The sequence below is a fragment of the Ceratina calcarata genome, unplaced genomic scaffold, assembly GCF_001652005.2.
Source record: "Ceratina calcarata isolate Rehan_Ccalc_2016 unplaced genomic scaffold, ASM165200v1 scaffold26.2, whole genome shotgun sequence".
NCBI lineage: Eukaryota > Metazoa > Arthropoda > Insecta > Hymenoptera > Apidae > Ceratina > Ceratina calcarata.
Window position 1 is genome coordinate 133,013 of NW_017148112.1, and position 22,304 is coordinate 155,316.

Sequence of the window (22,304 nt, forward strand, 5' to 3'; positions counted from 1 at the left end):
ATTACACTTCTCTTACGTCTCCTTTCCTTTCCTTTGGAAAGATCGCTCGAGGAGCGGTACGTTCCACGGTAACCGTATAGCTAACTTTCAGGCTTTGCCGGCGAACGGCGCAACGCGGCAACAGGTAAGGTTGGCGGTCGACGGTCAGCAGGTAACAGGCAGCGGTTCGCCAAGGGAAGGGGGATCGATGAACGTAGGCGGAGAGGTGGAATTCAGGTGCGAGCTGAGAAAACCCGGATCCGCACTCACGATCAGTCGATCGCGGGCAACCAACGCGATTCAGTCCAGTGCCTTTTTATTATACGTTTAGTTTGTCCGCGTTTACCCGATATTCGTGTTTCTTTATTACCTGAAAAATTGACGTGATGCGTATCGATCCGGATCGATCTCGTCATGTTAAGCGACCACTTCCGCTGATCTTGGGTAGGATTCCACCTGTTCTGAGCAAGTAAGTTGTCACCTGTTTTAATGATCGCGTAATCCACTCGTTGATCGATTTCCGTGCGTTGCGGTACCAATTGCGTAGTTTCAACGTGATATTCTTTTATTTAATGGATATTGTTTTTGAATCCAAGCATCGAAACCGAAAGGTTGATCATTGATCCATGAACGCAAGTAACAAGTGGTCAAAGATTAATCGATATACTTTGGCTTTGGTATTCCATGATTTAAATACAAGCTTACAATCTACTGACTCCGGATATGTTTCGGGCCCAATTTTAGAGTCCGTACGCTCGACGCCAAGCGTCCCTGTAAGTCTCGAAACCGGTCGGGTGACATTCCTGTCGATCGTTCGCGCATCTACGATCCCCGTGACTGTGATTTCTATTTCTCCTCTAGCTACTTTCCTTAGTACGGAGTCTTTCGCAGATGACGCGAGATCGTTCGCCGCGTTTCCAGCCAGGCACTGCCAGATACGAACACTTCCTTTCCCCTCCGTCTCTCTCTTTCGTTTTTGTCGTCCCGTTTTCGACATTCAAGTCACGCAGCGATCGACGGACTGCGTTTACGTTCGAATACGTACAGAAGACTTGAGGCGGGAACAGATTGGTTCGAGTGACGCTATGGAATTTCCAGGCGAACGATCGAACAGTTTCGCTCGTGCTCGAATCTGATCGAATCGGCTGGCGAGTCTCGCGACGGCCGCAGCGTGACGATAGTTCGAAACTGGTTATTCTCCGCGCGCGCGATACCGCCGATGAGTCACCGTTTTCCCTCTTCGCGTCTCTCTCCAACAAAAGGACGCGACGATATTTTTTCTTCGTTTTTCATCGTCAAACTTCGAATCTTTATGAAATAATAAAACACTTATTGCATCAGCTTAAAAGTTGCATTTGACATAAACATTTGTTTGACCATTTGAACATTAAAATATTTATTCAGCTTTTGATATTCTAAATCGTCCTATACATTACATGCGACACTTGTCATTTCTGTACACTGCATTTTCATGCAAGATAAATATTTCAATGTTTAGTCACGTATAATGTTATACATTCATGTGTAAATTATAGGTAAATACGCCAACGAGTAGAGATTGTAATACGTACAGAAATCTGGCCATTTACTATAATTGCATAAAATCCGCTGTCTATTCATAGCGTTACGTCTTTTTTAGGGAAAGAAGCGTATTTACGTTTCAGCCCCGCTGATGTATCCTGGGACCAGGCGCATTCCTTTAGGAGGGCGTCCCACCATGAATCCACTATCGATGGAATTGATCGTAACGCTTTTGATACTAATCGGTGTCGCGGCGGCTGATTTTCTTCCGCAAGGGAAGAAGTGCAAGGAAAAACAGTGCTCCGTCGATGAATATTGTAGCGAGTATGACGATCAGTGTAAACCGTGTGTGACTCTTTGCAAGAAAAAGCCGTCCGAGTGTATCGAATTGTGTAAAGGTAAGGTCCTATAATTATGATGTAAAGAAAATTACTTTTGGAATACACATACGTATAGTCGTTGAAGCCTCCATGCAATTAAAATTGTTATCATTACTTTATCAATGAACACAAGCCCTTTAAACTATACAAAGGAAAGCAAAAGAAGCATGACAAACTTAAAAAAGTATAATTTTAAAAATACAAGTAAAAAATTCACAAAAGAAGAGAAAATAAATAATACTCTATGACGATAATACAATTAACTGATTAAACTTGTTCAATGTGTTTCCTGAGGAAGGAGTCAGAAATAAATCATTTTCTATAATTTTATTCTATAAGCAGACTGCGGAATTTTATGCATTTATAAAAGATGAATTTTGAACATCAATATGCAAAAGTATAGAAAATATTCGAAGCAAATTTAAGTGAATGCTACGGCAATTAATTCATAAATGCAAACCTTTTCAATTCTCTCTTTTAAATATTTTGCATAAAAAATCGCAGTCTACCTACAGGAATATTTCCAAGTAGTTGATAAGAAATTGATAAGCATTCTAAACATTTCATTCGATTGCGTGTTATGCAATATGTTCGAATATTTCTAAGCGGGATATCTTTAAAGGAATATCCTGATCGATGCAGAGGATCGATGGGGACTAGGGAAGGTACACAGAATAGTGCACCTGAATGCGAGTCCGTTGACTTTGCACCTGACCACCGTCCCTCCGTCGACTTCCCACACGCGACCCACCGAGCCCGGCGATGACTCATCCGACCTCCTGCCTTCTTTTCTTTTCTTTTCTTCTCTTTTCCTGCCCCTTCTTCCTTTTACCTCTCCCCTTCCCGCCCTATTGTTAGGCTCCAGAAACGGTCCTTTTCGACTGAACCCAAGCGAAAGGCTCAGGCCACTGTACCGTAGTTTTTCTCGAGAAAAACGAAAGCTTTTCTGATTTCAGAGTACATTGTACATAGTCTATTCGTCCTTCAGAAAGAGCATGAAGACTTCCAAAGTAAGTATAGTAGACTTACGTATAACGCGGTCAATATACAGTCATTCAAATGTATGTGGACAATCGTTTGGCTGTAATAATACAATCTGAAAGAAGTAAGGAAACTGTTGATGAATTTTATTCAATTTCATTTACTTTATACCGTACTGCCTAAAGAATATATTTAGCCAACATTTCATTAAATATTTTATGAGTAACAATAATAAATAATTATATATTCTTATCTACGTATCCTGTGTTTTAATTATCAATTTCACTAGTCTTGGCATTCTGGCTATTAACGTTTTCATTATTTGAACATCAATATAATTCTAGTCGATTTCCTGAGGTTCTCATAAATTGTTTTTTTATACTATGCAAAAGGCAAGCTAGAACGGTGCGTGAACGGGCCACTAAACTTAAATAAATAACAAAAATTAAATTAAATTGATGATACTAGGATTATCACCGGTACTATTACATTACATATTTATATGTAACAAAATTTGGCAATAAGTATTGTTTAACAATAATGATTTCGATCATGTACTATCAAAAATGGTAGATATCCACATACTCCAGAGCAGCAGTGCACCGCTACATGAATTCGCGTTAGATGAAATCGTGCTGTACAGGAATTTTTCTCGTACAACACACATAATCTAAACTAACATGTTTGAAATGATTATTGTTATGCCAATTTCTTTTTTCTATGTTTCATCAAATAGGACAATTTCAATTGAACCCAAGCGAAAGGCTCAGGCCACTGTACCGTAAATTTCCTCGAGAAAAACGAAAGCTTTTCTGATTTCAGCGAACACTGTACACAATCTAACCGTCCTTCAGAAACAGCAAGAAGACTTCCGAAGTAAGTATAGTAGACTTATGTATTGAAATGATTATTGTTATGCCAATTTCTTTTTTCTATGTTTCATCAAATATGGCATATATATGAAGTTGATTAAAACAAACGTTAACGTATATGGAAAATCTTTTATTTTATTGAAATTGAAATAAAATAGGAATTAGTCTTATAAGAACTCGCACTATAGTGATGTCTACTATCAAGAAAGGACTGTCTTATAGTCAAACGGAAAGAAGAGCCTTTGATTTCAATCTCTTGCGTGTTACGTTTCGCAGGAGAAATCGGACGGCTGCAGATTCTAGTCGAGGTATCGATCGCGGTTGCTGTCCTCGCGTCCCTATCGACCTTCTACTTGCTTCTGCGGAAATCTGACCGATGGAAGAAGATGCGAGCCGGCCTAAGACGACTGTTCGTCGGCAAAAAGCTAAAGGTAAACGATCCCTCGAAATCAGACCGCGTGTATTATAAAAAATATCATTACGTATAAAATTCATTCACAATCAAGTCAATCAATCGCTTATTATAAAAATGTACAATTTTAGAAGACGGACGATGGCAACCCTACTAATAACAACAATAATAACAATCTCCAGAAGACGCAGGAGAACGCGGAACTCGGTATGGTGAAGCATAACGGGCTGAAGATACCGATGCCGACGATAAGCGCGAGCGTGGCGCCTGCCCGGCTCTCGGAGAACGGAAGTGGGAACGCAAGCGGCAGCAGGAGCGGTAGTGGAAGTGGAAACGGAAACGCAACGCCGAACACTACCACCACTAATCTTTCGACGAGGCATCCCAGCGAGGACACTACCCTCGACTATGCTTACGACAATCCGGCGATGACGCCTAGTCCGGAAACGGTGCAACTCAGAGCGAAGCGAGAAAGTTCGTTCTAAAACTCTTGTTTGTATTTTAATGCACAGCTGCTAAACTTGTGATCCACAGATCTCATTCAGTGCGCTACAATGGATGTCTCTCATGAGTCTATTTAATTATGACTGCAGATTTTGTGCATTTATAATCAAATTGTATCCGTAGATATGAAGAACGTTTGCCATATATAAAAATATATACAATATTAGAGGAGGTACATATGGCAATGTTTAAATGATATAAGAAATGTCTATCCAAAATTGCATTTTTTTAACTAACATATTTTAATATATTTTGCATACAAATTCGCAGTCTAATTATCATAATGCACAGCGGAACGGGGAAATCAGCTGATTAAGTGAAATCAGCTAATTAAGAATGAGAACTAAAGACTTCGGCAATCCGGATTGCAAGTTTCTTTCTCCACTGAAATCAAAAGTGACGCGCATCGATCAGTCACACGGGACACTGTATATACGACAAATATTCAAAGTGCGTTAGTTTCGACGCGCTCGAAATTGTACATAGACTATTTTATTTTAAGTACTTAATCGTACGCGCGAGATATTCATCTTACGTACGAGTTTCTGTAGATCCCTATCAGCCATTCCGTCCATGAAAGGCCTTGCGAGCGTGGCTCGAGCAACCCGGCAACCGGGCCGAGCTTCGCATAGGTCAGCGACGGCACGCGCGAGATCGATAAACGAGTGCATATACTACGTTAGGTACATACCGCTACGCGACCGCCCGGCATCGATCGAGGAACTCGCGTTCCGTGCTCAATTCTACTGCTCAACCGTTCTCCGTCCACCGCGCCGTGTAGTTATGTACTCGCGTGCAATCTTTCTCTTTTCTAAACGTCCGCTTCTCAATCAGCGTCGAACTTCTTTTTCATAAATCTCATCTAATGTTACCGAGAAATGCACTGCGAATTTTATGCATTTATAAACACAACGGAGCGGCAGGAAACGGAAACGTTGTGTACAATGCATAAAAATATAGAAAATCCCACGAGTGAATGCATACTGCAATTTGTTTAAATGATAAGAGAAATTCCTACTCTTAATCGATTACCATGTGATTGTTTTATTCCGCATAAAGAACCGCAGTCTGCTGATGAAAGATTGTACGACGTACGCGATGATAGTAAGAGGAGAATCGAACACGCGGGCCGTTCGCTGACCTTACGATTAGGATTAGGAAATAAGTTACTAGTGCACAACTTGCACAGCGAATTTCTCAGTCCACGTGAACGAGAAACGGCGTCTTCCACAAAACGCGAGAAAGAGTTTCGTTCACTCTGGACGGTAAGCGCGTTCGTTTATACATAAATACTATTAACTCTAAGATTTTTCCTGATGTAAACCTCGTAGTTTGTATTCCGATGAATAAACACACGAGTGCACACACTTTCCATTCGTACCCTTTCCCCTACCGATCGCACGCTCTGTTATGTAGTTTTATGTACAGTAGTACCTCGGAATACATAATAATAATATACGGACTAACGGAATATAATAATTCCTGATATTTAGATTCATACTATATCTAATTAGTAAGCAAGAATTTTCAACAAAATTCTTTTCTTTAACACGAGCTTACATGCATATATCAATTTTTACTTGAAGCTATTCAAGCAAACAGTACTGTAAATGCTTAAATATACGCATATCCATGCGTCGTTATTTTGACTAGAAAATAACAATATAAGATAGTAACAGACAATAGAGAAAGGAACTACCGATTGCTGTTCCGCGAGATGAACGAAGGTGAAGTAGAGTTTGGTTCCTGTGGGGTCGGTGTTGCTGGGGCGGTAGGGTAAGAAGAGTTAGCCGGTCTAGCCATCACTAGCTCTCTAGTGTTCTTCTCCGGTCTGATCAACACCACGTAGATCTTTGGCAGGAACAGGCAGACAAGTTGCACCAAACCGTTCAGCGAGAGCGACAACGCCAATGTGATCACTCTGACCGCATTGCTGGTGGAGGCGAGGTAGAGCGGAACGAACGCCAGCCACAGGACGATCGTCGCGTAATTCGCGAACGCGATGCACCGGGTCTCATTAAATCCTTCCGGACACTTTCTCGTCTTGATCGCATAAAACGTGGACGCGACTAAAATCAAGCAATTTATCCTATTTCCTAATTTTATAATTGTCTAAACCCTTAAATAAAAACAATGACAAAACATTGAAATTTTAACAGTTATTAAATATTACATTAATAAAACATTGGGCAAAATTTCGTTCAGAAGAAAAACTTATGTAAAGCATATTTTCTTTGATATTATTTACGTAGCATAAAAGATATTTTCCTATCTTCGTAAATAAAGAAAGTATTTAGATGTCTACATTTAGGTGGACCACGCTGTATAGCAATTCGAATTAAAATAAAATATTTTTATATCGTTATATACAATTATCGTTATGTCCCTATCAGATGTAATAGGACATAGGCTTTTAGGAAGAAGACTCACCGGTCAAGAGGAACGGATACACCAATCCGGCGACGTAAGATCCATCCTTGGAATCCCGACAAACCCTGACGTTCGCGTCTCTCGTGGGATACCAGTGTTCTACAGTCGGAGGATCTTTGAATAACCAGCTGACATCGAACGCGATCTCGAGCATGACGAGGATAGAGGCGATCGCCAATTGAGACCTCGGGCTGGTGTACCGTCGCCTGCGAGGGCTGCGCCCGGGATCATTGAATATCCTGTGGATCCTGTTGATCTTGGTGGCGAGCGCAGCGTAGCAGACGGTGTAGCAAAATCCGATGCCGAACCGGGCCACAGCGCATCTCTCGACGCTGGGCTTCGCGACCACAGCGAACGTCATCGCGAAGCAACCGAACGTCCCGAGCAGAAGCAAGAAGGACAGCTCTCGGCCGGAAGCCTTGATCATCGGCGTGTGCCGGTACTCGTAGAATACCCAGCAGACGAATGCCGTTAGCGCCATGCCTGCTTGTGCAGCATTGTTATTTGTACCAGTCATCGCAGATAATCATTCATAGCAGGGGTATGCACGTGCATGCTTACATACAGTTGCAGACAAAAGTTTCTGAATAATGTATTATGAAATGTAAATGTGTATTTATGTGATTATTGTATTTCATGCAGTTTTTATGTTTTATTTCATTGGGAGTTATAAACATATTTAATTATTTATTCAATGTCCTGCAAGAATTCATCGAAAACCTGCTTATAAAGTTGTTTTATATTTAAATTGCTACATATTTGCCTGAAATATAGATTAAAGACGATTGAACATTCCAACACGACAGAACGGCCGAAGCAGTCAAAGCGTGGCTGCCACATAATCAAATTCATGTTTTGGATTGACCTGTACAGACGCTCGACCGCAAACCCATGGAAAATCCATTGGGTGAGGTAGAACGATTGATGAGAGGTGGAAAATTATCCAAATACGATGATTTATTCACAGAAATAAGCAGAATTTGAAATTCCTTACCAATATCTTATCTACAAACATTAATCAGAAGTTTACCAACGAGATGTCAAGCTATCATTTACAGTAAAGGACGTGTAACCAAATATTAATAAATCGTTTTGTCGGGCTTAATTTCAGACAAATATCGTAAAATGCGAATGTAAGAAAATAAATGATTTTTATAAAAATGTTTTCGGTGAATTCTTGCGGATGATTTTTGTTCCCAACTGTATGCGTACAGGATGTCTCGTTTGGAAACTATTGAGTCGAGAGGGGTACACGAATAGACATAGATGTATCTGCGTGTACATGCAGTTAGACAGAATTAGATTACCGGAAACGGCCACTGCAATGGCGACAATAGCCCAGGGATTCGAATAGTCCACGAATTGTTCCGGAATGGGCGAGCAGCCTGTTCCATTCTCGGCGGGCACCGTGCCCCAGTCGCACTCCTCGCACCTCTGCTCGTCCAGTTTGTACCGGTAAAGGCCGCAGCTTTGACACCTCCAGCAGCACGGGTCCTCCTTGTTCCTGACCATGATTCGATCCGAGCCGCAGGGCAGGCTGCACGAGGAGCTGGGAAACTCGCCCATCCGTTCGCCGCGAAATCGCAAGTTCTGCCGATCCAGCCGCAGCACCGGCTGCCCTTCCTCGTTCTCTGATTCGACCATATTTTTCGTTCATCTTTCGTTTATCGGATTCACACATACATAAGTACAGTATTCCCGGATATATGGCCAAACCTGGTCTCGATCAGTGGCCATATATTCCGAGGGATGGATTTCTTAGAATCGCTTGTCGTTCGAGCGCGTAGCATAAAGTGAACAGTGCAAAAGTAGCAAACAATGTTTTAAACAAAAGTTGTAAGTACTGTTATAATCAATAAATAAGATTCTGTAACACTTTTTGTTAAATCCAATATTTTTCGAATAATTATTACTCATTGACATTTTAATTGAATTTTATTTCGTGTATTGATTTGTTTATAATAAAAGCTCTTTTATACATATATGTATGCTTCATCTTTATTTCCATCTTTTTTACATGCCTGCTTTAGATAGACTACGAGTTTATTAATTCTTGAACTTAGAAAAAAATGTTGAAATGACTCGCGGTCACATATCCGAAGGAAAATGTAGTCATGTATTCGGTAATTATTATAATATCGGATCAGAATCTGGCTTACGCGTGTAGTTGCCGACGATCGCCCAATGGTAGGAACCGTTCGCCATTCGTTGGTAGTTCAATATCGAGTACCTCGGCAGCCCATCTACCGCGTCCACGAAACGAAATCCATTTCCAGCTTCGTCTGAAAAGAACCATGAATCGAACTACCAAATTCCATTTCATTTAATCATTGTCGGATGGGCAGAATTTTTGTTATCATTTGATCATTGTGATCGAAGACGAAACGCTTCGATAAGTATAGTTATCCTCATTAATAGTTAGGCACATTTTAAACCATATGCCACCATATATAAAATCTGCAGTCTGTTTGAAATATAGGTAAGTACCTTTGAAAGAGACTTTTTCTAAGTACGTAGTAAACGTGTTTCCATTGAGTGATCGCATCGCGTCGCAAAGGCCAATGCTATCTTTGCCACAAAGATCATGGCGCATATCGCGGAGTGCATATGCTACAGCGTACACCGCGTCCCTGACGAAATGCAAGAATCTTCGCTGCTTGTATCCGTTGCCCCTGTTTATGCTCAGCCTCGAATCCGTGCAGCTCACGCGCCGCTAAAACGAACCTCTTTATTTAATCTCCTTCTATTTTCTGAGGAGAGAAAAAAGAGAGAGACTCACTCTACCGTCCTCGCATCTGTGATAACTGCTCCAGAATTCCCGGAACCAAGGATTGATACGTTGGTGATCGAGCTTTAAGCCGGTGAAATATTCATCGAAGCCTGAGAGCCGGGCGTACAGTGGTTGAACGGCGAGAGCACCTTCCAGCTCCAGCACCGTCGTCTCTCGATCCACTGTTGTTGTTACAGACGTCCGTTCGTGCCGATCCGGCCACGAATCGCTGACCAGCCAAACGAAACGCGAGCCCACGCCTAATCGTCTGGCCGCCTTCAGAACACTTAAAGTCGACGACTTTTCCGCAAACAGAACTACCACTGCGTTAAACGCGTAGAAGGTCAGTGGCTTCTCCCTGAATTCTTAGCTATTAAGGTAAATGTACTAATTTCTGTTCAAGTCGCAATGAAAAAATTTCTATGATTTTTAACATAAAAAATTATAAAAAAATATGCCAGTAAGTAGAAATTACGACGTGAATAGAAATAGAGGTTAATTAATTAAATTCTTATGAATAACCAAGCATTAATTGCCAATTGGTGTTCAATTGAATTATAGATTTAATCATTTATCTGCAACCCTAATATTCATACGCACTGAAATTTATACCTCGAACGTCTGTCTTCTCGGCGATCGTTCGAACCACTTGATCGTAATCGTCATCAGTGAATCGTTCCTGACTGACTCGATGAGGCGCGCTGAAGCACACGGAATACTCGCCCGCTAGCGACGTCAAGGTCTCATATCCGTGGTCCCCGTATTCCGAATCCGTATAAACCACGGATACGTACGTCCATCCGAATCGACTGCATTAATTTTTATTCATAATAAACAATGATAATAAAATCAGCAACTCTCCTTTACGTACAGTGACTCCCATTAATATTCGGACACATCTCAAAGCGGAATAATTTTTTTATTCGTTATTCCAAAAAATGTGTCCGAATATTAACGATTAGTTTATTCATTTACCGAAGAATCTCCAACATAGCCCGTGCTTGATTAATGTCGCTCGGTACCGTTCGGAAGAACTGCGGGAACCTTTCCTTGCTACTGAGAAACGGCGACGTGGCCATGTACGAAATTTGTGGCACCGGAAACAGAGCCAGTACCGACGCAACCTGCGAATCGCGGGACCCATGAAACAGAAGTCTTCACGTTTGCACACAAGCCGAGGCGGACCAACCTGAGTAGTGACAGAGCTCGATTGCGCGCCCAGAACTGCGATCACCTGATTCATCTCGCCGTTCCAGAACTCCGGAACGGTTCCATCTTTGCACTGATACTCTGCCTGATACCCGAACCGATTTTGCCGCGCTATGAAACCTTTCACGAAGTAAAGAGTCTGCTCCATAGCGTAGAGAGGATTGTCGCAGGTGTCGAAAGCTATTACGCCGAGTCTAATGCCCGGGAGGATCGTCGAATCCTTGTTCACTCGCTCGACGGTGTACAGCATGGCCTCCAGAGGCTGAATCCCGTCCTCCTTCTGTTCAACGCGCGTAATGTACGGAACACTATTAAATTCCGGACGCACTTCGCATGCATACATAGAAAATGTGATACGTCCTTTCACTGTCTTTAGTGGTTTCCAAGCATCGCTGCTATGTGAACTTACGTGAATATGCCACATTTTCTGTGTACGTGCAAAGTGAGTCCAGGATCCAATGACCCGTTTTTACATAATTTAAATATAAAATAACGCTCGGCGAGATTGATTACCTGAATCTCGCCGCAGCTGTTGCCACCGGTACCCTTTCGGTGAACAGGGAACAGCCCCCCTAATATCAGATCACCCGTCAAGTTCGCGAACAAAACGCGGTCGTTACTATTGTTTGCCCATTCGAATAACGAGCAGGGCGCGAACAGGCTTATCAGAAAAGCGTAAATCGAAATCGACATCGTCGACCTCGCGAGGGACAAGTAGCTCTAGCCGAAACGCGACTGCCGTCACGACGGAGGGAGTGTCCGATCGCTACGCTTCCGGAAAAACGGAAGGGAAATCGATCGGCGAATGATAATAAAAAGATGCAGAGGCGGTGGCGGGAAAGAAGGTAAACGGCTCGGGTAAACACGTATGCCACGGAGCAATCTTGTTAAATGCGTGTTGGCGTGTCCCCGTCTCGTCGTCTTCTTCTGGTCGATTCATGCTTACCGTAACGATAGTAAAATTTTACATACCAGCCGGCGAAAGTTTAGGCTCGAAAAACGACTCCACCCGTAAGATAGTGTCATATTACAGGGAAAAGCATGTAAAAGCATGGGGGCCTCAGAAGACATCGATGATATCTTGTCCAAATTAGTGTAGACGGAAAGTATGTGTCAGTCACTCCTTGTGCAGCTTCGAGTAGCTACTACACCTTCTTCTATCACTGATCCTGTAGCTACCAGGTCAATTAATATAACTAGGAAAGTCTTATCAATAAAATAGTTAATCATCTACACATGTATTATTGTATTTGACACTTTAATAGGGTTTGCGATCAGAAAAGATTGTAATCTACGACTTTCCAAGTTATATACGTTCAGCAGCTACTGGAAGCTGCACGGGGGTTGGCTGACCTATACTTCTCATCTACCCTCGCACTAGTTTAGGCAAGATCGGTCGGTACCTTCTGCGGCTCCCATGTTTTCCTCTGTACCTCGTACTTTCTAGTATGCCACTGTATTTTACGTCGGAGACGTCTTTCGAGCCTAAAATTTGGCCGTTTAGCACGTAAAATTGTGGTAAGATCATTCGTCGTCGTTTGGTTGATCGCGAATGAGACTGACATCGATGGGACGCGATTAGGGCCGACGAGACGAGTCGCAGGAGATGTACATACATGTGATGCGTGTCGTGCGTAGCGCCAGGGCGATCGCGTGCACCAGCGCAACGCGTGAAGAAGGAAGAGAAGAGGATGGCTGACGGAGGTAAAATAACGGAGGAAGCAGAGAGTGGGAACGATAACGTCGGAATCTCCAATTATTCAATCGTCTCTCCGAGCCGGTTCGTTTAAGGTTCGTCGGGCTCCTCGTCGCGGTCCCTTCCGCGACACGCGATCAGAGACCGACGCGTTTTTAACCGGAGCAGTCGCGTGCACCTTCGTTACTCGTTCATTCATCAGTTTTGAGAAAAGATCGTTCTCGAGCTTAAAGAATTATGGACGGAAACGACGATGACGGTGTGTTCCAGCAGAGATCGTTCGGGGCGATCGATTGCGCCGTGTTTGCGGGAATGCTCGCGATCTCGGCTCTGATCGGTGTCTACGAGGCGTACAAGGCGCGGAAAAACGTAGATGCTGTGCGAGAGTACTTGGTCGGAGGGCAGAACATGTCAATTTTTCCTATAAGCATGTCTCTGATAGCTAGGTAAGGTAAATATCCCTATTTCTGTTCACGTCACAAATTCTACTCACACGTTTTCCTATAATAATCTATAAATCATCTTGAGATCATAGAAAAAATAGCTAGTGAATAGAATTTTACATGTTATGTTAAAATCATAGAAAAACAAGCCGGAGAGTAGAAATATCTTCTTTTAAATTATACAAAAATAAGCCAGTGAGTAGAAGTTGTGACGTGAATAGAAACTGGAACGTTTACCTTAATCGGAACGTGGCTCGTGGCTTGTTCCGTCGCGGCTCAACAAAACGCGTCGTCGGACGTTGCAGTTACATATCGGGAATAACAATACTCGGGCTGCCCGCGGAGATGTACGTCTATGGGACCCAATTCTGGTGCGCCGTAATCGCCGACTCGTTCGTCTCGTTAACCATGGCCGTGGTCTATCTCCCTGTGTTCTACGGCCTCGGCATCACTTCCTCTTACGAGGTAACGAACTTTTATTCCATCCATTCCATGGACCGATAAATCCTTTCGTTTCTGGCTTTAAATAAAAACTTGTATAACATATGAAAGTGAATACGCAGTTGACTTCTTTTACCTAATTACTAATTTTATTATTGTATAAAGAGAAAGCGTTCCCTGTCTGGTAGCAAAAATCTTAGCAACTTATGACAGTACCTTTCTTATGTATTCTGTAGTGTAGCAAGTTTTATTTGTAAACCAAACAACATTATTGTGAATAATTACTGAGTCGAACAAGAATAAGAATAGATTTTTACCCCTTTGCCAATATCTTTTTAAGGTATTTAGGCGATAGGGCGATAAGGTATTTAGTAAAAAGTAACAATATACATCCCATAGAAAATTAAGTTGATTCGTCGAATATTAAAACAGTTATTCCGTATCGAAATTTGTCCAAATATTGTATTAATCGAAGTCACTGTATCTATGTACATTTCTTTTCTGGACAACGCGCCGCGTTTCCTTTCAATTTTTTCCAGTATCTGAAGCTGCGTTTCGGCGAGGCCGTCCGACTATTGGGTTCCATCATGTTCATGCTAAAAATGGTAAGCGGAAGGATTGGAAATTAGGAGCAGGTTGAAATCGCACATTCTCCATGCGTTTGCAGCTGCTCTACATCCCGCTGGTGATATACGTACCCGCGCTGGCCTTGAATCAGATTACCGGGCTAAACCTGCACGCAACAGCTCTGGTCGTCTGCGCTGTCTGCATATTTTACACTACTCTAGTAAGGATAAATGCTATTTCTAATTGAACGTGTTACCGGTAGCTACGAATTTGATTTAGGGTGGGCTGAAGGCGGTCGTCTGGACCGACGCCATCCAGACGATCGTGATGTTCGGCGGTGTGATAGCGATCGCTGTGATCGGGACGAATAACGCTGGAGGATTCTCGCGGGTCTGGGAGAGGAACCGTCTAACTGATCGAATCGAATTCTTCGTGTAAGTCGACGCTCGTTTCGCTCGAGTCTCCGCTCTCAACTATTACCCCGTCATCATCCACAGTATGGACATGGATCCGACGGTGCGACACACCTTCTGGACCGTGGTCGTCGGCAACTACTTACACTGGCTGGCCAGTTGCTCGGTGAACCAAGCGATGGTGCAGCGATGCCTGGCCATGCCTAATCTGAGAAAAGCGAACGTGTAGGTACCAATTTAGTAAATGGTCCCAATTTCTGTTCACATCACAGTTTCGACTCACAATCAGTGTCATTCTTCCATAATTTTATATGCAATCTTAAGTGATTAGAAATTGTAACGTAAACAGAAACTTGGATATTTACTATATTGTATTATATAGATTAGGGTCGGCAGTCTTTTTTAAATATTTCAGAAATGCGGATACTATAGGATGAAGAGTTTAATTATACAATTCGTACAATTATTAAAATGGCGAAGATATATTAAGAATTTTTATTAAAATTATTCATTACAAGTATTTGTTCAAATATCTAAAATTTAGAATTTAGAAATTTAAACGGTGGACAATTGTTTCGTGGACACCGCGTTGACGACCCCTAATGCAGACACTTCGACACTTCTTTTTTCGTCTCGTATTTTTTCAGAACGGTCGCCATAATGGCCATTGGCATAATCACCATCGTTTCATTGAGCTGTTACACCGGTCTTGTCATCTTCGCCACGTTCCATGACTGCGACCCCATCACGACAAAGGTAATATTTTCTTGTCCAAAAGCTAACATTTGAAACCTTACAAGAGGGCCACACGTTTCCCACCTCTGGGAGGGATGTTTATCTATATTTCTATTTAAAAAACATGATTTGCCTCGCGGATCGCCAGTTGTACAGAGTTACAAGAAATCGTTATAAATCGTGTGATAATTTTCAGCAAATAGGAAAGCCGGACCAGTTGTTGCCGTTTTTCGTGATGCAGATGGCCGAGTCGATCCCAGGTTTGCCGGGGCTGTTCGTCGCTGGAGTTTTCTCCGCAGCCCTCAGCACCATGTCCACCGGACTGAACTCGATGGCCGGTGTGATCTACGAGGACCTGATAAAACCGTGGTTGAAGGTTCCTCTCTCGAACGTGGCTGCTAGCCGAGCGATGAAAGGGATGGTGCTGATTACGGGTACGCTCTGCGTTGGCTTGGTCTTTCTGGTCGAGAAACTCAGCGGCCTTATTCAAGTACGCTAATTACATCGTTTAACTGCCATCGGAATTAATTGCCATCTATCACGTTATCGCTTGATTTTCTACTCCAGGCGGGTAAAAGCTTGTCGGGGATCACCGCTGGACCGCTGCTCGGGATCTTCACACTAGGAATGTTCTTCCCCATGGCAAACTCCGCGGTAACAATTATCTCCATATATTCGTGAAGCAAATTAAAAATATAACAGCGTTTATCGACTAATACGTGATTTGAACATTACGCGGTTCAACAACGAAAACCTACTTCATTTTTTGCAAAAACAAATCCAGAAGTAGAATTTTGTTTCCGAAAAATAGCGATTTTTTTAAAATTAGGTATTTTATGTTTCTGAACGTGATTTCTTTATCAGAAATGTCTGCAAAATTCAATGCTGTGCAGCAAATTCCTCCTGGATAAAGATCTTAAATCTTTATATAAAGAAGAACATAGTATATGTAAAATTTTACAAGAACCGATATTTTTGGAGACGGTGCGTGATAGATCATCTCTGCTTCCGGATTTATTTTTGGCATGAGACACTCTATAAGAGTTACGTAGTAAATATTGCAAAAAGGATGTTGTTTTGTGTAGTATCATTTTTTATTATTTTAGTCTTTGGCGTATCTTTGAGGAATATGAGCGTGAAACTAAAAATTGTGTTTTATCGCGTTAATAATGATGCAGGGAGCTCTGGTCGGCGGTCTCATTAGCTTGAGCTTAGTAGCGTGGATCTCGTTGGGCACCCAGGCTGCTATCTCCAAAGGGAATATCCTCTTTCCCGTGAAACCGATATCCGTCGACGGATGTCCGAAATCGCTAAAGAATCATGCCGCCAATTTTACAGTCATCGTCGAAAACGCAATCAAGTGAGAAATTCTCACTCAGCGTTGTTAATTTTAATTATTTCTGCACTTCTCTTGGTTTTTTTTTTATTTCATTAGGGAGCAGCCGTTCTTCCTGTACAGAATGTCGTACCTCTGGTACACGTGGATCGGTTTCCTGACCGCGATCATCATCGGTCTCATCGTTTCTTTTTTCACCGGGTCAAATAAGCGTACGCCAGGCGACGAGAAATTATACACGCCTGTAATCCGTGGTTTGCTACGCGACTTAGATACCAAAAAACGGAATCAGGTAATGCAATCGTAAAGCACCATACGATTTTGTGAAAGTTACCGTGCGTTATGTTTTTTGGCAGGAAACTGTTGAGGAATTAAAAATGGTCGACCGGGACACGACGCGCGAATCTTGACGCAACGTGGGCAACGTCGACGTCGACGTGGAAGTAGCGTTCAAAGATGCAAATAAATACACAAGAAATGTTACAAAATGGAAAAAATGTTAATGCATACATCGTTAAAAATAAAATATAAGAATATTGATACGTACATAAGTCGCGCGCATAATATAATAATTAGACTGCGGATTTTATGCAGTTATAAGAAAACTGAGTGTAGACAAATTAGAAGTATCACGTGTAATGAGTAAGACGCGTGTTTATTATTGTTTATTATTGGAGTACTTCCTCGGCCCCTTAATTTAGGAAGCTGCAGAAGTTATAAAAAATAAGTATGAAATAAGATAAGAATTTTTCATAAAATGTTTGCATTGTTAATACAATAAGTACGTGGCAAAATGGCAATCATAAGACAATTCAGAACATCCAAATCTGATATCTGAATGTTCAAACGATTAAACAAATATTTATGTAAAACGCATGTTTTAAACTGATACCATATATCTTTGTGCAAATTCCAGTTCTTATAAATAAAGTTAAATAAGGGAAATGGATATCAACATTTATTCTTCCTTCCTCTAAATATTATAAATTATATTTTACTTTGGATATTTTGTATCTCTTTACATATCACTGCATTCTGTTTTTCTACAAATTATTCAATCTCCATACAATCTCCATAAAAATCCGCAGTTTAATAAGAATAATGTACAAATATGCTGTACCAACATGTATTTTATAATTTATATGTTTGTACAGAGAACAATTACAAACATAAAGCTTAGAGTCTACGTAAAGAAGGGAAGCCAGAAATATGAAAAGGGGAAGAAAAATAATTATATTTCACAATGTCTGGCATCAGTCGTGCGTTCCAAGAAAAAAATCTCGAGAAACTCGCTATCTCTCGCCACTCTGAGGACTCCTATCAATCCTCCATCACCTCGAAGCGCCGGTATCGCCTCGAATTTTCGTGTCTCGTTACTGCCAAATCCGCCGGACCCTAGAACCGCGTGTATGCACATCGACTCGCGCATTTTAACGGTATGAAGCAATGGTGGCGAACCTGTGACCCGCGGGTCAGACACTAAACAACGAGGGTTTTTTGAAAGACCCATGCGTTGATTTTTATAAACTTATTTCTTATATCATAAAAGAGTGGACGTTAACTAACTGATTTTTTCTTTCGTACCCCCTGTATACAACTCATGGCAGTCGGTCACGAACTTGGCGCGCATATTCGTTAGGCATAGTGTCACATGCTATGGTAATTCATGCTATCACGGCATTGATATTAATTCTGATGTCGACCTTCACTTGTAAAAGTAAAACAAAAAGGGAACTTAAATCTTTTTAGATTTTAAAAGTGAGAACCAAAAAAAGGCTCATCTGTCAAGGTTTTCTGTTAACAAATTTTCAATGCTTTCAAATATTATTGGTACCCTTCATACCACCCCCTCACCCTTTCCCCGTGTTTCCAAATGACGCCACTGACAGTGACCCACAGGCTAGTATTAAAAAAAAGAATGGACAAAATTTGATCCACTTCTAAAAAAGGTTCGCCATCACTGGTATAAACGACCAAAATTTACAGAATGTATGGTGCATTTTCGTATCCTCCACATGCAAACGTCGAGGTTTAAGAAGTGAGAGGTGACATGCCGATGGTCCTGGGATCCTGCTGTCCAGGTTGCGCCGGTGGCACAGGTTGAGGTGGTCCGGCCTCTAAATTCTTCAACAGCTGATTCAACCAGTGTTTCGTCGATGCATCCTCCTGTAAACACGTCGCGAACGTGTTATCTCTCAGCTGATCCGGCAGACACTGTCTCAACGCTAACAGAGCCCTGCGAATCGATCAAACAAATTATGATATTGCATTTTAGATTCAAATCTATTATCCAGAAAGTCCCAGCTCACCTCGGATTGTCAGAAAGTCTCAGGTAACACCTAACCACGTGCTTCAGCAATCTGGCGGACGGATCCTTGGCCAGAGACAGCACCATCTTCCCAAGGATCATCGCGACGTGGCTGAATCGATCATAAGTTTGACAGATGTACGACAGACCGCTGTCGTCGAGCAGAATTTTTTGCAATATGAAAGTAGCCACCGTTTTGCTCAGCTCAGAGCCACTTTCCATGATACGTAAACAGAGCGGGATGATCTCCGTGGTGAGGAGAAACGTGATTACCTCTTGCTCGTCAGTTTTTACCAAAGCTCCTATCACTCCCAAACTTGTCAATCGAAGGTACTCGAACGGTCGTGTTTTGCTCACAGTGTGTAGAAACGGGTACAAGAAAAGCGGCACATGGGCCTACATAAACAGGTTAGATAGAATCATGGATAATTGCGAATAGTCGAACATTTACGATGCTTACCTGTAGAAACGAAGATCTGGTTTCCGGATGACTGGCAACGCACTGTAAGAGAGCTAACGCATTACACACGCGATTGCTCTGATAGGCAGTCAGGGTAGCTGGGTTAATAGCAGGGTAAATGTTTATTATCTCTTGAAGCAGCGACGAGATCGTGCCGAACGAGTGCCACAGCATCGGTGCCAGCTCTGGTACTACTTCTCGTTTCTTGCTCAGTTCTAATAGAGCGTTCTCTCTAGTTTCGGAATTGGACAGCTCGATTATCCACGTGTATACTTTTTCTCGATCCACCATCGATTGCAACGCAGCTGGACCGTGCTGCGAGCTCATTTTCGTCATTGGATCTTGTTCGAGAACTTATCGAATACAACTGTTCGCTATATTATGTTATATATTTACTATATTTACCCGCCTTTTCGCGTAAACAGATAGACGGAACGGAGAATAAAACTTGTTGCTTGCGACAGAGATCAGAAACCAGCGATTCAAAATACAGAACACACTTTTATGTTAGGTTAAATGATTAGATTCGATACAGATCAACCTGCTTTCGTCTCGTATCCGTAACCATAATACTGCATAATACCGATAATATCACAGTATACTACATGTCTAAAAGGCATGCGTTAATGACGTCACAGCTAAAGATGTCACGTGACCGCAAGACGAAATTGTGCGCTAAAAGGGATCTGTAAACTATCGTGTAAATCACGTAAACTAATTTAAATTCAGTTATATTGGTAAAATATTGAAACATGCTCAATTTTTTTTATCTTGTCATGAAAAGCTTTTCTTTTCTTGGATATTTTTATTCATCACTACGCGGTGTCCATATGTATGTAGTCAAAGGTCCATGCATATACAGTCAAAGTCAAAGTACGATCGTGTGCACTGCTTTGGTTGGTGTGGTTGTGGTTGGTGTGCGGTGTGCACGATGCAACCAGATGCAATACCCGGCGAAATAGAGGGGAGAGCATTTAGCTGCTGTACAATTCTTTTTAAAGTATTTCATTAATTCATTGTATTTTAAAATCTTTTAATACAATTTGTACAGCCGAAATGTCAATTTAGATTGCAAGCAATTTGTTTGCTTGCTTTATCGATTTATCTATTTACCGTAGAAAATATGAGGTTCTCTATTCGTATAGCCTGCGTCTTTTCGTTTTGATACCCATTTCTTTATTAAAGAAAAAAAGATGATCAAACAATGTCTGTCAAATTTTCTACTTGCCGGTACTATTAGATTTTTATTAATGAACTCCGGTTACCAAAAGATTATCAGTGATCGCGTCGAAGTGTCTACTGCGTTGAATTCCTGGAAAAGAGGTTGGAACACATTTTTACCTCTATATATTATTATCATAAATAATCAGTAGTCAGAGCAATTGTGACGTTCCCAATTTATTTCTAGTGACCGAAGGAGTACATCTGCACAATTTCGGGATAGATCCATACGCAGGAGATTTGTTTCATGAAACACCTATTGGATTATTCATCTTTAATTTTCTGCAATTGCATTTACCACAGTGGCTATTGTTCTCTTTATTTATTTTCACGGATCTGTTAACAGCATTGCTGCTTGGATTTACAGCAAAGCAGTATACAACTGAACTGGTCAGTCCATTTATTTATTTATGTTTCATAATAAAAATGATAAATAATCATAATATGATTTATTTAATATAGATATCCAGAAAGAAAGAGAGAGAAGAGAAAACTGATGATGAAAATAGAGGAGGTCAGGATGATGCAACTGCCATATATACTTCCACTATGTACGTCTCGGCAGGATATTTGTTCAGCCCGTACATCATACTGAATTGTGTTGGACTTACAACAACAGTATTTACAAATTTGTTATATTCGATAGCACTGATTTCAATGACAAGATCGTCTATATTCTGGAGCTGCTTATCGATTTCATTGTTAACGTTGCAACAACTTTATCCCATTTCGCTTGTAGTGCCAGCGATTATATATATCGCGCGTTCCGATAGCAAGCAACGGAAACGGAATATTATCGTATTCGTCGCGTTGTTCGCGAGCATGTTGATAAGCCTATTTTATATTTCATATTACATTATGGGAAGCTGGTCGTTCGTTTGGAACACGCACGGTTTCATACTGACGGTGCCGGATTTGCGCCCGAACGTGGGACTCTACTGGTATTTTTTTACAGAAGTGTTCGAACACTTCCGATGGCTTTTCATCGCCTCTTTCCAAATAAACGTCGGTTTATTGTACATAGTACCATTAGCATTGAGATTAAGGCACGATCCAATGCTACTAGCATTTTCTTACTTGGCAATAGCTGCCGTATTTAAATCTTATCCTTGCATAGGGGACGTTGGTTTTTACATGTCCCTCCTGCCACTGTGGAAGCATTTATACCAATGTAAGCCCTCGTTCGAAAATTATTCATTTATTTATTACATATAATACATCATGGTACACGTATGTTTCATTTTTACAGATACACAGCAAGGGTTCATCGTAGGCTGTTTCATGCTGTTTTGTACAATTTTTGCACCCACCGTTTGGTATCAGTGGATCTACACCAGATCTGCTAATGCAAACTTTTACTTCGGAGTTACGTTGGCGTTCGCTATAGCACAAATTTTTCTACTAACAGACATACTTTTCGCGAGCGTGAAACACGAGTTCGCCGTACGACATGGTATTAATAAGGATGTCAGTGGAAGTACGACGAAACTACTTTTAGAATAAAGTTATAATATCCAAATTATTAATTGTCTCTCTTCATGTGTCCAATCTCCCTCGAAAATGTATATTCACAAATTACCAGATTTCATGAAACGTTCAACATTTGTTATAACGGTTAATGACTTT

General features: G+C 41.4%; 5 protein-coding genes across 8 annotated transcripts; 3 read left to right on the plus strand and 2 right to left on the minus strand.

Annotated features, from left to right (window-relative positions):
* Positions 1-88: 88 nt before the first annotated feature.
* Positions 89-6,016, plus strand: LOC108623289 (uncharacterized). 2 transcript variants are annotated; one of them, XM_018021693.2, is made up of 6 exons: positions 89-448; positions 1,619-1,898; positions 2,837-2,890; positions 3,684-3,737; positions 4,010-4,164; positions 4,277-6,016. In XM_018021693.2, exons 2-6 carry the CDS (start codon positions 1,652-1,654, stop codon positions 4,628-4,630), a joined length of 864 nt encoding a protein of 287 aa, XP_017877182.1. In that variant the 5' UTR covers positions 89-448; positions 1,619-1,651; the 3' UTR covers positions 4,631-6,016. The 2 variants fall into 2 exon arrangements, with proteins under 2 accessions (XP_017877182.1, XP_026667941.1); XM_026812140.1 differs by having other exon boundaries at positions 4,328-6,016.
* Positions 6,017-6,106: 90 nt separating this feature from the next.
* Positions 6,107-11,751, minus strand: LOC108623287 (metabotropic glutamate receptor 6). The gene is given in 9 exon segments (XM_026812142.1): positions 6,107-6,718; positions 7,080-7,562; positions 8,387-8,710; positions 9,239-9,361; positions 9,567-10,172; positions 10,462-10,658; positions 10,825-10,973; positions 11,039-11,338; positions 11,572-11,751. Coding segments are annotated over 9 exon segments (2,736 nt in total). The 3' UTR covers positions 6,107-6,344.
* A 1,133-nt stretch (positions 11,752-12,884) lies between these two features.
* Positions 12,885-17,638, plus strand: LOC108623307 (sodium-coupled monocarboxylate transporter 2). Of its 2 annotated transcripts, none has more exons than XM_018021726.2 (12): positions 12,885-13,200; positions 13,503-13,662; positions 14,178-14,243; positions 14,306-14,425; positions 14,485-14,639; positions 14,703-14,843; positions 15,266-15,374; positions 15,550-15,843; positions 15,921-16,007; positions 16,532-16,713; positions 16,789-16,981; positions 17,046-17,638. In XM_018021726.2, the coding sequence occupies exons 1-12, from the start codon at positions 12,992-12,994 to the stop codon at positions 17,097-17,099; spliced, it is 1,770 nt and encodes a 589-aa protein (XP_017877215.1). In that variant the 5' UTR covers positions 12,885-12,991; the 3' UTR covers positions 17,100-17,638. The 2 variants fall into 2 exon arrangements, with proteins under 2 accessions (XP_017877215.1, XP_026667942.1); XM_026812141.1 differs by having other exon boundaries at positions 13,146-13,205.
* A 23-nt stretch (positions 17,639-17,661) lies between these two features.
* Positions 17,662-20,045, minus strand: Rcd-1 (Required for cell differentiation 1). Of its 2 annotated transcripts, XM_018021728.2 has the most exons (4): positions 19,458-20,045; positions 18,999-19,393; positions 18,674-18,925; positions 17,662-18,084 (listed from the first exon to the last, which is right to left on the minus strand). In XM_018021728.2, exons 1-3 carry the CDS (start codon positions 19,791-19,793, stop codon positions 18,721-18,723), a joined length of 936 nt encoding a protein of 311 aa, XP_017877217.1. In that variant the 5' UTR covers positions 19,794-20,045; the 3' UTR covers positions 17,662-18,084; positions 18,674-18,720. The 2 variants fall into 2 exon arrangements, with proteins under 2 accessions (XP_017877217.1, XP_017877216.1); XM_018021727.2 differs by having other exon boundaries at positions 17,662-18,925; positions 19,458-20,044.
* A 288-nt stretch (positions 20,046-20,333) lies between these two features.
* On the plus strand, positions 20,334-22,200 carry PIG-U (phosphatidylinositol glycan anchor biosynthesis class U). Its single transcript, XM_018021694.2, has 4 exons — positions 20,334-20,780; positions 20,866-21,068; positions 21,141-21,849; positions 21,928-22,200. The coding sequence occupies exons 1-4, from the start codon at positions 20,651-20,653 to the stop codon at positions 22,179-22,181; spliced, it is 1,296 nt and encodes a 431-aa protein (XP_017877183.1). The 5' UTR covers positions 20,334-20,650; the 3' UTR covers positions 22,182-22,200.
* The last annotated feature ends 104 nt before the right edge of the window (positions 22,201-22,304 follow it).